The 13,915-nt window shown below is 50.1% G+C and overlaps 1 protein-coding gene across 1 annotated transcript in view; it reads left to right on the plus strand.

The window, feature by feature from the left end:
- The window catches only part of LOC109531832 (transcription factor SOX-5-like), a 57,138-nt gene that overhangs the window by 4,110 nt on the left and 39,113 nt on the right, over positions 1 to 13,915 (plus strand). The window contains exons 2-3 of the mRNA XM_019896334.1: positions 4,099 to 4,297; positions 11,184 to 11,406. Coding sequence (XP_019751893.1) covers positions 4,099 to 4,297; positions 11,184 to 11,406 — 422 coding nt within the window. The remainder of the gene's footprint in view (positions 1 to 4,098; positions 4,298 to 11,183; positions 11,407 to 13,915) is intronic.

Genomic DNA, 13,915 nt, shown 5'->3' on the forward strand with positions numbered 1-13,915 from the left:
CTCGTGTCCCGGCAGAAATACGGCTTGTAATCTAAAGCGAGGCTGTACATGCACATTCACTTTACGGCGCGCGGAATTCTCCAGAGGGGGCTCCCACGCTCCCTGAAAAAGGGGGTTAACAAGAGCAGTTAGCGCCGCGATGACGTTAGCGGCCGGCGCTCGACGTGTGCGAGCGACCGGAGAGTGTGACTTTTTGTTTCCTTCGCCTTCACGTGCGCGCGATCCGTTCCGCTTTACGCCGTCATTTTTGCGCAGTGTGTGTTCATAAGCCGGCCGTATGTATTTAAGCCTCGCGGCGGCGTGACGTGCCAGCGCCGAGCGGCGTGACTTGATTACGGCCCGGTGACGGTTAACCCCGGCGTGCGCGGCGATTACGCGTCCGGTTAATGGACGCGCGTCCCCCGTCCCGATTAGTGACTTAGCAGCGGCGGACATATGCGACATGAGAGCGATTTAACAGAGGAGCCGCTAATCATCAAAAAAGCCAAAGGGGGGAAAGCGGGCGTTCTAATCTGAGTTTAGCGTTGTTGCCGTGCGCGCCGTCGTGTGCGTGCGGTCGGGGCGTCGGTGATTTGTAACAGAGGAGACAAATAACAGATTAGACGCTTATTTTTTTGATTTGATTTGGGGTTTGTCGGGGTGGCCATGAGTTGTTCGGACAGCGTCATTCCAAAGTTTGGGGCCACTTACAAATGTCTTAACCCTGGAGAACCCAATAACCCTTTTCTTCTTTGGAAAATTATGAATTATACAATAAATATGTTCACTGAACACCAACATATGTTTTTTCAAACATTCAACACTTTAGTTCTAATTTAGGATTAGGGCCAAATTTGACCCTTTGGTATTTAAGGGTAGCAATTGAGTAGCAGAATTTATAGGGGCCAAATTTGACTCCGTGGGGTTCTCCGGGGTTTATTTAAAATTTTTTTAGGAGTTGAATATCACTGCAGCTTTATGTAGATAAGGTATGAGGTGGTCCTTTCATACCACCATGAGCCTGATGAGTCGTGTGTTTGACATGTTGAGTGCAGACATTATGCTAATATTCTCAAATTATGACCTGGGCCCATGCTGCCAATTTATAAAACCAAAGAAGGGGAGGGTGGGAGGGGGTGGGTGGTGGGGGGTGAAGAAAGCGTCATCTGTGTTAATCCTCGCGTCACTCCCCGTTTTCAAGCGCTTTCCCTTCAGGTCTCCGGCGGGTTTTAATGAAGTCGCCGGCGTAACCTGCGAGCACAGCGTGCCCAATTGTGGAGTAATTCCACTTCAAAGGTGCAAAGTGGGGCGAAGTTATGGGGAAGGGAGTAGGGGTGTGTGTGTGTGTGGGGGGGGGGGGTTTTTTATAGACGGAGAGGAGTTGCAAACGGGCTCCCCTCTGAGGAAGAGGTTGCGAGTTTCCAAAGGAGGGAGTGGGTGGCTTCCTGGAGAAAGTCATCACAAAAAGTGCGCTCTTGTCAAAAAACGTGATCAATGTTGCTACTGTGCTCTGAAGACTCCCGGAAAAAAAAAAAAAAAAAAAAATCCTCCCATTTTTTTGTTTTTTTTTTCTGTGTGTCCCTATGGCGGAAAGTGTGTAAGGCGATTCAAAGGTGACCCGGGCCGTGCGCCTGTGTGTGTACATAGGGTTATGATTAGGCAGAGGTGCGCGCGGGACACAAGGGGACGTGTGTGCCTGGCGGGTGCGCGCCAGACAAAAGGCCTCAGTGTGAGCGAGTGAAAGGAGGTAAAGTAAACAGGCAGTGATGAAGACAGACCTGCAGTGTGGGGACCTCTGTTGTATGCAAGCATGTGAGCATGCTTGCATGCGTGTCTGCGCTCCGGTTTGCACAGCTGGGCCTAACCACTCGGCGTTGGCTCTCGGGACCGCAAAGATCCACGCACCCTTATCGTTATCTGGAAATGATTCCGCTTTTTAATGCGCACAATTGTGCGCGCGGGTTTATCGCCGGAGTCTTTTGTCATCGACTTGTTACGGATCATTTATGGCATCTGGTTATGCTGAGTAAGAACCACAAAGGTGGAACGGGCGCAGATAAAGAAATTGACGGCGGTGCACATTCCGCCACGTTGACTTTTCATGGATCTGTGCCTCGTTGTTGCACACCGGGCTTTGTTGACGTCACATTTGCCGCACTCCGGGATCCCAAAAATGTCATTTGATGACATTTAAGAAAAGCTCCGTTAGATGTGAAGTCACGTTTTGCGGGCCAAAGCAACAGGTGGTGATATAACCCCGAAATGGAAGGCCCCCTGAGTCAATCAGAAGCCCCCCCGGAGAAAGTCGCCGCCGGAAATGGCGCAATGACTCCATACGTTGGAGAAAAGACAAATTGTTTTGAACCATCCAGTTCACTTGAGTACAATTTGACCAAGCGCCTTAATCTTGTTTCGGTAATGGTTTGATTCAATTCCAAATAATCGCATCGGGTCATGCGTTAGGACTGAAAACAAAGTGAAACACTGACTGAATTTGTCAACACACTTGAGGTCCTGAAAGATGAAATGATTGGAAAGCGCGGATGTTGTCTCTGCGGCGACGCAAATTAGAGGCTTGATTTCCTTGAAAAGGTCCCTTTCCCGCATTGCGTTTCGACCGTCGCTTTCCCCCTCTTGCTATGCGCTAGCGCCGCATTTTTTTTCTTTCCGAGCGCGGGCGGGCAGCACTGGAGATTGTTTGACTTTGGCTGTCATAAGGTAAATAAGCCATGAATTAGTAGCGGAGGCTGCTCCTCGGAGCAATGCCAGAGACGCCGTCCAAAAGAAATCCAATAGAGGCTAATCAGTTTAGCGCAGACAAACGGAGAGGACGACCGGTGAGGAAATAGTCGGAAGAAAGCAGCAGAAGCGAAAGAGATGAAAAGTCGGATACCTGTTGCTTATTTCGGCGACTTCCCCACACACGCGCGCGCACCCGCACAAGTCGCCTTCAATCCCCGACCGTGCGTTGCCTCCGGGAGGGAGGCAGCCCGTTAGCTGCCTATTACCCAGGGTCATAGTCGCAGTGGCTTCAAGGCTGACAAGTGCATCTGAAAGCACTCAGCCGACGCTGAGAACCGCATTAAATTCTATTATTGCTGCATAGTCACTGCATCTCTATTCAACTGGAGTACGGCGGAGGCAAATTTACCTTGCGAGGAGAGTTCACCTAATAGATGTGGCTTTATATCCTTTTGCTTCTTTTTCAAGGGAACAAAGCCGCGGTAACAAATTGACACAGCGGGGCTCTTGTGTTGCTCGCCCATTTTCCTCCAGTCCCTCTATTGTCCAGAGGTTTTCATAAACGCATATTATTGTCAGTGTTCATACTGTTCTCCCCCCCCCCCCTCTCTCTCTCTCTTTGGCTCTGTCTCTCGCTCGCCGTGTCCATTATTTTCTTCCCGTTCCCACTCGGTGTCTGTCACTGAAAGCCCATTGTCAAGACGCGGTGATTTCCCGCACAAAGCCAGTGCAAGCGGGCTTCATTTGCAGTAATGACCCCCCCGTCTTTTGGAAAAAAACGTAAACACACTGGAAAGAGTGAGTTTGAAGGTCCGCCAAAGAGCTGAAGGGCTTTTGCACCTGAATGCAAGTCGTCGAGAAAGACGGCGATTTTTCGTTGTCTTCATATTTGAACCTCCATGTATGTTTTTTTTCGAATGATTGTCGCCGTCGGGGCTGCATATGAAATCATCCCGTTGGTCATTCATTTTTTTCCTGCCTTTATGTGCAGAGTGTAAGGAACTCATGGTTGAAGTATATTTTCTGGCACAAACGCAGTATCGGAGTCGGATCACGGGGGCAGGCGCAACCACAGGTTGAGGTTGAAAACAAGTTTCTGGTGTTGAATTCTTTTTCGAGTGGGAATGGCGTCATCGTTAGGGGTTGCTAAGAGATGCACGCAAAATGGATTTCCAGGTGGACAGTTACTTGTTTTGTCCCCGCAGGACACACATCATATTTTGAAAAGTACTTGTGGGGACCGGAAGACACTCGACCGCCCTCAATTTCTTTTTGATTTTCACGCTACTGTCAAAATCCCAAGTAACCCGTTTCTTCTCTGTCATTCTACCTTCCTTGTTGTCCTTTTTTTTTTTTTTTTTTTTTTGTGGCTCCCAGGATGTCTTCCAAGCGACCAGCCTCTCCATATGGGGGGACAGATGGAGAGGTAACCATAGCAACCAGCAGACAGCGAGTGGAGGATGAGGAGAGCGAGGGACTGGGTGGTGTGATCCACCTCCCCCTGGCGTCCTACTGCAACAAGGTGTCCCCGCGCTCGCCCCCTTTTCGGACCTTGGACAGCCCCCCCAACAACACGGTAAGAACTTGGGAGCGGCGGAGAGCGTCCACCGGTAGCCCGCGTGTGTGGAGTGCAGTTCTTGAGGCTGTCATCATCCCTGTCCTCATCTTCCATGCGCATCCCATATCAGATTTTGGACGTGGTAATCCAAACATAAGAAGGAAACGTGGATGCTGAAGGCCTTAAGCGGCATCAACATAATTGTTCAATTTGGATGCAATTTCCTTCTGGGGCTCTCCCCTGACTATTGGAAAAGAAGGTTGAGGGCTACTGTTGGACACCACACACTTTTTTTTTTTCGCCGTCATGTGCGTGCCACCAGCCGTGAGCCTGGAGCCCCTTCTGACGCGCATTTGCGTGACTGCGAAACGTGAGCCATGGCGGTGATTCACGGCGCGCGGGATGAAGTGTGACATTGGGCGGCGCGTCCCCGATGCTAGGTGGATAGTTGCATGAGGGTTTGGTTACAGTGTCATGGCTCGGGCTCGGCGAGTCATCAAAAATCGGAGCAGACCAGCCAAACCGCGCAATGATGGCGCCCCCCCCGTTAGCGCACACACCCTCTATTGAAAAACAGTCACCGTGTTGAATCAAACGTTTATCAATGGATGCCTTTGAGAGAGTCGGTTCTTCACAGAGATGTTTGGTCTTTGCACTGTTGGGTGACTAATAGGATCATGCTTGATGCGGTTGTCACATTTTTTGGTTGTATTTTATGTTGCCTGTCCGTTGAGTATATTTGATTTAAGATTTGATACAAATTGGATAGAATGTTGAAGAAAAAATAAAAATAAAACCAAAATGGCTTCACAGTAAGTTTGTTTTGTGGGTCTACTCTTGATAGACACGTCAACCAAGTTTTGCATTATGTGAAACTGATTTTGTGGGCTGACTTATCTTTCTTTCATGGACGTAAAAAAATGATCCGAAAATGGCCAGCTCAAACCAAATGGCAGACTTCAGTCGTTGGTTCTAGAGACATTTTTTTTTGGAGGGCTCCTCACGATCGCGACCGTTTGTCGACCAAGTTTCACGTTTTGACATGAACCTGGCTTCAGAGGCTACATTTGGAAAAGGAAAAGTGAAAACGATCAGAATAGGGCGAATTCAAACCAAAATAACAGACTTCATGTTGTCATGGGTTCTCAAGAATTTTTTTTTTGTGTGGGTCTACTCTTGATCGGCACGCTCACCAAATTTCATGCTGCTCATTGGAACTGCCTTTGGGGGGGGGGCTTCATTTCCAAACTTCCTAGGCGCACAAACGGATCTTTCTTTTGACCAGGATCACCACTCCTGTAAAGATTTGATATTGTGTGTGCGGGGAAAAGTCCTCCGCACGATAACATCCTCATAACTTTGTCAGGAACGTCAGGAACCGGACAATAAACATGAACCGCGGTGTGTTTTCAAATCTACGCTGAGCTGTGGGCAACATTTAGCGTGCGTCATCATGTGTCCTCGCCTATAAAACAAATCAACCTTTCCCCCACCTCATGCTGCTCATACCAACGCGCCGTAAAACAATGAACAGGCGCTTAGCGTCTATAATAGAGAGCTAATTTTGTAATTAGCCAGCTGATTAGGCAGCGGGCCCCTCCCGATTGTGGACTCTGCATGCGCTTGACAATAAACCAAAGTCCTGGGGGCCGTGAGCGCAGGGATCGCAAACGGAGATAAACGCGAGGGTTCAAGTGATTTGGGATGTCATCCTCCTAGGAAATGGATTCTTTCTCTTCATTTCTCAGCAAATTATCGACGAAATTCAACATCCCATCAAAGCCGCTGATCCCAATAACGACTGCCGCTCTCAAAGTGCCACGTTCTCTTGTCGGAGTGACACCGCCGAACCGCCTTTGGTAGTTTAATCTCAAAGCTGAAAGGCGACAAGTATTGGCGTGTGAGCTTTTTCCTCTCAATTTTTTTTATTTTCCATTTCGTCTCCAAGAGGGTTTAGAGTGGCAATCCCTTCCGCCGCTGACTGTCAGCGAAACGTGGAGGGATACCGCGGGGAGTGGAGAGTTTGGTGGGGTTGAGTGGGGGTTTGGGGGGATAAATTAACACGGGGGCGTGCAAGCGCTGGACTGACCCCTTCATCCCTTTCGCCCTGCAGCATTGCCTACCTGCCACACACACACACACACACACACACACACACACACACACACACACACACACACACATGCACACGCACACGCACACATGCGCGCTGTACATATATTTCACTTAACTGCATTCGGTTCATTTTGGAACCTCTCGATTATGAAGGCTGCTGTTTACGATAGTTTCCGAGCGATTGTAATCTGGCTAAAAGGCCGTTTTATTGCGAGGAAGCGTGCGATTGGATCTTTAAAAAAAATAATAAAAAAAGATTCGATCATGGAGGTGCGGCAACACCAAATCAAATGTGGCTCGGGGATCATTTTATGTTAGCATATCTTTGCGGGGAAAAAAAAAACTGCAATTGAGGCAGAGACAAGCATCCCAGCGCTAATTGCTTCGCAAAGACAAATCTATCAGCATTTTTTTTTTTATTTGTTTATTTTTCAAGGGTGCCATTGTGGATTGGTGTTGCCTATCGCCGGGCAGATTTCACACCAAGCGGTCTTGCCATGCAGCGGTTTATTTCACATGCCAGCAACAGGCTAATAAATCATCGCCGTCGTGTTGAAATATGCGGGGGTAATATTCGGGAATATGGAGAAAACAGCCACCTTTCAGGCTCTCCCCCCCTCCCCCCCAAAAAAGGCTCCTTTAAATATTAATAACACAGCCAATGCTTGTTCCCAAAACCCAGGTTCAAAATAAAAAATTAAAAAAAATTAAAAAACTGGCAACTGCTGATTGGACAATCCGAAAGTACAAACGCATCCTTCTGAACATGGAATTAGATGTGGTGTGTTTACATTGTTTTCTAATCAGGATCAGATCTGGATTCAATTTGGTTTACCGCAGTTGTTGACGAGATTCGACACAGCTCTCAATTACTTTTGATCAAGTTTTGTCGACTTAATAATGAATTATCGGTTCTTTTGTGGTTTTTTTTCAACCCATTCAGGGACAGCGGTCACTGCAGCGGAAAGTTTACCAGGTTATAAGGTTATTATTATTGGTGCATGACAGGGTGAATCAGCAGTTAACATGATCCTTCATCAAATTACAACCCGAGACAATGACATTGGAGTGCCTGAACCCGATCACGTGCCTTGCAGCTCAAACTCGATCGGCTCCAGATAAAATCCGGTTCAGCCCGCCCCCCTTTCCGGGTTCTTGCCCGCACATTACGAACCAAATGAGAGTCGAACGGTTCATCCCGGTTTGAGTTTGACGACCTCCGAGTCCAAACCGACAGGGTCAGCGTAGAGCTGTGGCATGTTTAAAAAAAAAAATAAAAAAAAAAAGGTTTTACTGCGGGTGCGCGGGTGAGCACGTGCGCGCGGGTGTGCGTTTGGCTGCCGAGTGTGCCGTTGGAAGATTGGCAGCCCCGGCGTGGAGCTAAGTCTTTAACTCCCCGCAGGAGCGATCGGTGACAATCTCGTCCCGCGTGTGTGAGCGTATTTTAGTCGAGCGGTTGTTTCCGGCTCCGTTTCGTGTCTTGATCCACGACGACGCGCCAAGCATCAAATATTGTTTCTCCACGCATGCACCTTGCACAGCCCCAGACATGTCAGGCAAGAGCGTAGAAAAAGAGAGAGAGAGAGCATGTGTGTGTGGATGTGTGTAAGCTGGGGGGGTTGAGGGGCTGTGTTGGCTCTGGGGGGCGACGGGAGAGTTTTGGATTCTGGCAAGAGCGAAGTGTTTTTGAAGCAGATGAGCTTCAGACAAAAGTTGCCTAATTCGGTTCCATTGCAGAGGCAGTAAAGGGATAAAGCCGAGCGAGGCGCGATTTAAATTTTTTTTTTTTTTTTTTTACTTTGTTCCAGTCATTTGGAAGAGAATTGACATCTGCAAACTAAAGGCAGAACCGCCCACGCTGCCAGGCTGCCGCAGCCGGCGTGAAACGCGGGTGTGCACGCACACACCACCATGCACACCTGCAGGCTATCTGGGTGTCAAACCAAATGGCACAACTTGCTCACTGGCGAAGAGGAGAGGGCAGGAAAAAAAAAAGGGGGGGGGGGAAGCGCTGGCGCACTTGAATAAATGCATGCTGATGAGGAAAAAGTTGCAAAAATCGCGTTAGCCGAGGAAGAGCGCGGCGGCGGCGCACCTGACTGACACCCGCATTGGAAAGTCTCCCTCTGGTTTCTCTTGTCTTGCATGCAAATGGCAAGGCGACAAAATGTCACTCGCGTGGATTATGTCCTCCATTTACGGAGCCTTTGGGATGAGGCTGTCGGTCGATCTGACTTGACGCACGCGTAATGCAACGGACCCTAATAGAGTTTTTTTTTTTGTTTTTGAAGGGGGGCAAGGTTCCGCCGGGAAATGACCTTGGTTGTCGAACGACATGACATCTCCGTGGCAGATTCTCGATCTCCCACGTCCCTGTCCCCCCCCCCCCCACCACACACTTCTCTCATTCTTGTTTTGTTTTGTTTGCGCGACATCTTTCTCGAAAGAAAAGTGCGCGCGTCTGTTTTAAGTAGGCGCCGGATTAGATAAATGGGATGTGACAGGTGTGACCGCTGCCTTCAAGATGCCTCCTTCCCTCCCTCCCCGCTCCCTCGTTCTGTCAACTCGCTCATTTCCTCTAATAACATCACCTCGCTCATTCTCTTTACCGCCCCACTTCCCACATCGCCCCCCGCCCCCCCCCCGCGCTTTCTTACCAGTCTACCTCCGCCTCGTTTCATTTGCATGGCGTGCGCTCGCCATGATGCAACCCGTAATCACACAGACGCTCGTTTTGAAGTGCGAATTACCCTAATCTGGAGAACAGGAGAGGGTGGAAGGAGGACGCGAGGAAGGAAGGATGCGACCAAGGAGAAAAAAAAAAAAGTTACTTCGACCCCTCTCAGTGCAAAAAGAAAATTTGGTTTGGAAAGGCGACTTGACCTCCAAAGCTTCGAGCAAAGTCTTAATCATGGTTTTATTAATCACGGTTTTATTTTGATCTTGACGTGCTCATTAGGAATCAGTCACGTCGTCGCGAAAATCTGCGGCATATCGCTTCAAAAAAAATTTTTTTTTTAGGAGTTATGCCCTGCCATGTGGGAAAGGAGAGCCACAGTCACGATGCATTTTGCAACCATTTCGAGATCGCTGGGAAAATAGTAAAACGCCAATACAATGTCAGCCACTGCTCACGCCCAATAATGACAGGAAAGTCTTCCAAAAAGTTGGGTGAAATTAAATTGGGGTGAGGTCAAAACTTTGTAAAAATTTGACCGTGTGGACATGGCCTTGGTTTGGCAATTTTTTTTATTTAAAATTTTTTTTAAGTTACACAGTAACCACGTCATGCTCGGCGCACAATGCATGTGCAGAAATGCCGTCGGAATAAATGAATTATTGAGCGCGCTGACTTATTCAGAGTGTGTGAAAACACAGGATCGCAGTGCGAGAAAGCGGGAGAGTCGGTCAAGTGTCGGGGGCGGGGGGGGGGGCGGGGGGACTGCGAGTCCCAAGTGATAATGGCGGGGCCTGCACCCATCTTGCCAATCTCCAAATCTGACGTCAGAGGAGTTATACCAGCATTTCCTATTTTGCGGGGCATTCTTTGTTGAACGAGTCATCGGCTTCTCACCGATGACTTTGTCGTGGACTGTGATCCGAGTGTCAGGTTCCCCCTTCCAGGCGGGCGAGTTAATCATCTGCAAACGATCCGCGCCTAAATCCATATTCATGACATCAACGGAGTGGCGCCTCCGTCACGTGCGCCCGCCCGTCCGTCGGCCCCGCACGCGTCTAATCAGATGTAACGCAAGTACAGTCCTGGATGTGCGCTGTGGATTTGGAGGTGGCGTTTGCCGCCCTTGCGCTGAGATTAGCCAAAGATTAACTGGGTGGACCATTGACCCTTCGTCTGTATGCAAAGAGCTGAGCTGACAGACTGACGGGCGGATTGACTGAGTGACTCACTTGGTTTTGGAGTCTTGACCTCCCTCTCTGTGATGATCGTGTCAAACGTTGCTTTTATTTCTCATGATTTGAGGAAAATTGAACGTGATGCTCTGCCGAAGCGGCTTGGTTGCAGCGTGGAATCGGTGGCGCCGTCGCCTCTCAGTGTCACTGTTAATTGGGCTGAGAAGGTATTAGCTGAATCTTCCAAACAAATGCCACCTCGATTGGATTGAGGGCTGCACCGGACTCGCTCTTCAAGCTGTTCCCGTGACGCTTCGCGACCCCGCGACCCCTTCATCCCAAAGAAAAAATGTTCAAAATGAATCCGGAGCCGGTTCCAGTCGCTTTGCGAGGTTCAGTAAAGACAGCGGGATCATTATTCGACAATTTGGCGGGAAGACCGTAGCGTTAGCTCGCTACGTGATACTTTGTCGCCGTCGTGCCAGTTGTTCACTCTTTTGTGATTTCATTCCTGACATAAATTCACAGCTTGACAAAGTTCCAAAATCTTCGCACCATTAACAGTCGCGCGAGACAAAAGTAGCCGGCGCCGAAGTTCGGCCTCACGAGCCGCGCAAGCTAACATTGGACGCCGCTCAAAGCCGAGCGGCGGAAGGCTTTGTAACGAAACGCTCGCGTTTGTTTTGTTTCATGTCCCGGTTCTGTCAAGTACCTCCAAGTCCGTCAAAAGCGGATTCCAGCGGAGAATAAGAAAAGACGCGTGCCCTAACTAACGAAAATCTGGCAAGGGATGAAAGTCGAAATTTCCGTGCCCGTTGTTGGGCTCCGAGAAAAAGGCGAGAAGAAAGGGAGCGAGATAAGGAGATAAGAATGGCGATCCTCCCGACCGTCCTTATTTGGAGGTAATTCATGAATTATTTTTTTCCCCCCCTTCCAGGATCTGGACGGCTCCAAGGGGAACTCCCTGAGCCCTTACCCCCTGCACAATGCTACCTCACCGGGCAAAGACGAAGGTGGCGCCGGGGGTCGGCCGTGCGGCGACGGTGGCGCGGCGGCGGGCGCGCTGGGAACCCCCGAGAGACGCAAAGGGAGCCTGGCGGACGTGGTGGACACACTGAAACAACGTAAGATGGAGGAACTGATCAAGAATGAACCGGAAGGTCAGTCTGGCTTTCGCTTTCTCTCCCTTCGGGGCCTTCGTCTGTTCCCGCTTGTCCTTTGCTTTCCTTCTCGTTTGAAAAAGCTTCGCGAAGCTTCGCGAAGCACCCCCGGCGTGGGTTTTTTTTTTCGGTTCCCGCGCGCCATCTCGCTCCGATTGGAACCGCGGCTAACGGAAGCGACTCCAGACAAGCCAATCACAGACGCTGCTTTCTCGGAAATTAAGTCTCGGCTTTTGACAGTCGGACTGAACCAGTCGGGAGTTAAAATTAGCCTTTGGCCAACTCTAATTACCCCCTTGGCAGATAACCCCGGCGCTTAAGTCACTCCACGCGGCGCTGATAATGGTGATAAGGAGATGCCCAACAGGTGTCTCATCTCCTGATAGAAATCCCTTTTATTGTCGGACGCCTTCCCCTGTTTGGTGGAAAAACAACTTGCGGCGAACGTTTCTCTGGCCTCTCGTGACATTCTGCCCGTCCAAAAAAAAAAAAAGGTTACGGCACAGTGAAAGAAACACAAGAGTGTTTGCCGCCCTTTGTCGGAACTTGTTTATGTGCGCGTGCTGGTGTGTGTGTGTGTGTGTGTGTGTGTGTGTGTGTGTGTGTGTGTTCCGCCTATAGTTTCCGCTGGGGCATCAACAGGCTTTTCATTTCAAGCTGTGATGTGCTAACCTTATTTTTTTCGGGCTTTTCTCTCCGCTTTCCAATGCGGTCAAGACCGCCGCTGGTCCGCTCCCTCGCTGTCTGCTTGTGTTTTTTTTTTTATTCCGGTCGATAGAGAGGTCTGTTGCGGCGCGCGCGTGCACCCACATATATACAAAAAAAAGAAAAGGAAAAAGGGAAACTGCTGTTTTGTCGAGCTGCGCTGTAATTGAGGTGTGCTTTGGGTTGTTTGCTGCTTCAGCGGACCTCATGAACTGGCAAGGGAGGGGAAAAAAAAAACCCAAAACAATAATGGATCTTTATGAGTCAGCGAGGGCAAAAAGAGAGAGAGAAATGAAAAGAGGAAAGGAGAGTTAAGAAGTGATCGAGAACATCAGGCATCTTCACAGACCCCCGCCCGTTAGTGGCGAGGCGTCGGCTCCGGGTTCAAATGAAACGGGCCGGCAAAACCGCTTTCGGGACCGGGCGAGAGGGAAAGGGACTAAGGAGGTGGTGGTGGGGGGGACACTGGAAAGGGAAGGGGGCGGTATTGAGGGCGAGATCAAAATCCTTCTCCCGTGTGTCCCGGCTGGCTATTGTTTGGCTGCGCGGCTCACAAAGGCCATTAGTAGCAAACAGCAGGTTGGGATGAAAATTTAATGAAGGCTTTAATCATTATGAAAGGCCCCGAATATTACCGCTACACACACACACACACACACACACACACACACACACACACACACACACACACACACACACACACACACACATGCAACACACATTCGCGCGCACACACTCACGCTAGCATATCGCTTCCAGCTGGCCCCTTCATTCATCTTACTCCGCCGCCCACCCGCTATCCCTTGAGACACACCGCAGACACGCACGACACGACGCGACGGCCCAGGTGCGCGGGCGCACACACCCGCGCATTCCCCAAGAGCAAAGAAGCGGACGAAGCTAAGAAGGCTTTGCTGCCTTGGCCGTTTGCGGAGCCACGATGCGTTTGTCGAGGCGAAGGGATGCGGGATAATGAGAGCGAGAATCAATTCCCTAGAGAGATGACCGAAACGAACACCCGCACAAAAAGATGCATATGCACAGGTGGCTTGGGCAGCGCCTTGGGGCCATGACTTGAAGCTAATGCAACCCCGCTAGGGTGGGAGGGTGTTTGCCTTTGTGGCTGGATGCTTAGATACATGACAGATGCACATTTTAATGGCTGCCGCATTGGGAATTTGGTTGTTCCGAGGCGATTCAGTCTGGAGATGGTGACCCGGACAGGTGGATTGGCGCCTTGCCACCTTGGGATCCTGGTTGAGGTCCCGTGCTATGGTGGAACTTCATAAAGACACCGAAACCCGCCGCTGCCACAGCTTGAGAGGGATTGGATTGGTTGTACGGACAGTTGGTAGATTGATAGAGCGGGTCGACAGGTGGGTGGAGGGGTGGTCCGGTGGAATCAGAGGGCGGTTGGAATCAAATTCATGAGTTGGACTGGTTCTCGAGTGGTTCAGTCTGTAGTTGCTAACTGGATGACTCGTCACTGCGGGATCCTGGTTTCAAAATCCAAGGCACCCGAACCCTAAAACGGCCTTCCAGTGTTGCGGGTTGCCCCCCTCCCCTCTCGGAGGGGAACACGGTAGGCTTCGTACAATGTATTGACAGATGCAAGGGTGCAGAAATGGGTCGGTGGAATCAAACGGGGACTGATGGATCTGTCGAACCGGATCAAGGGGGTCGGACCCATCCCGCGGTACTTTATGGCACTTTTGACAGCGCGGACACAGACGCACGCCGGAAAGCGCCAGAACAGGCACGCCGGCAACTCTGGAGGTCAAGCGCAATGGCGTTTTTTTTTTTT

This window comes from Hippocampus comes, unplaced genomic scaffold, assembly GCF_001891065.2.
Source record: "Hippocampus comes isolate QL1 unplaced genomic scaffold, H_comes_QL1_v1.1 scaffold196, whole genome shotgun sequence".
NCBI classification, from domain to species: domain Eukaryota; kingdom Metazoa; phylum Chordata; class Actinopteri; order Syngnathiformes; family Syngnathidae; genus Hippocampus; species Hippocampus comes.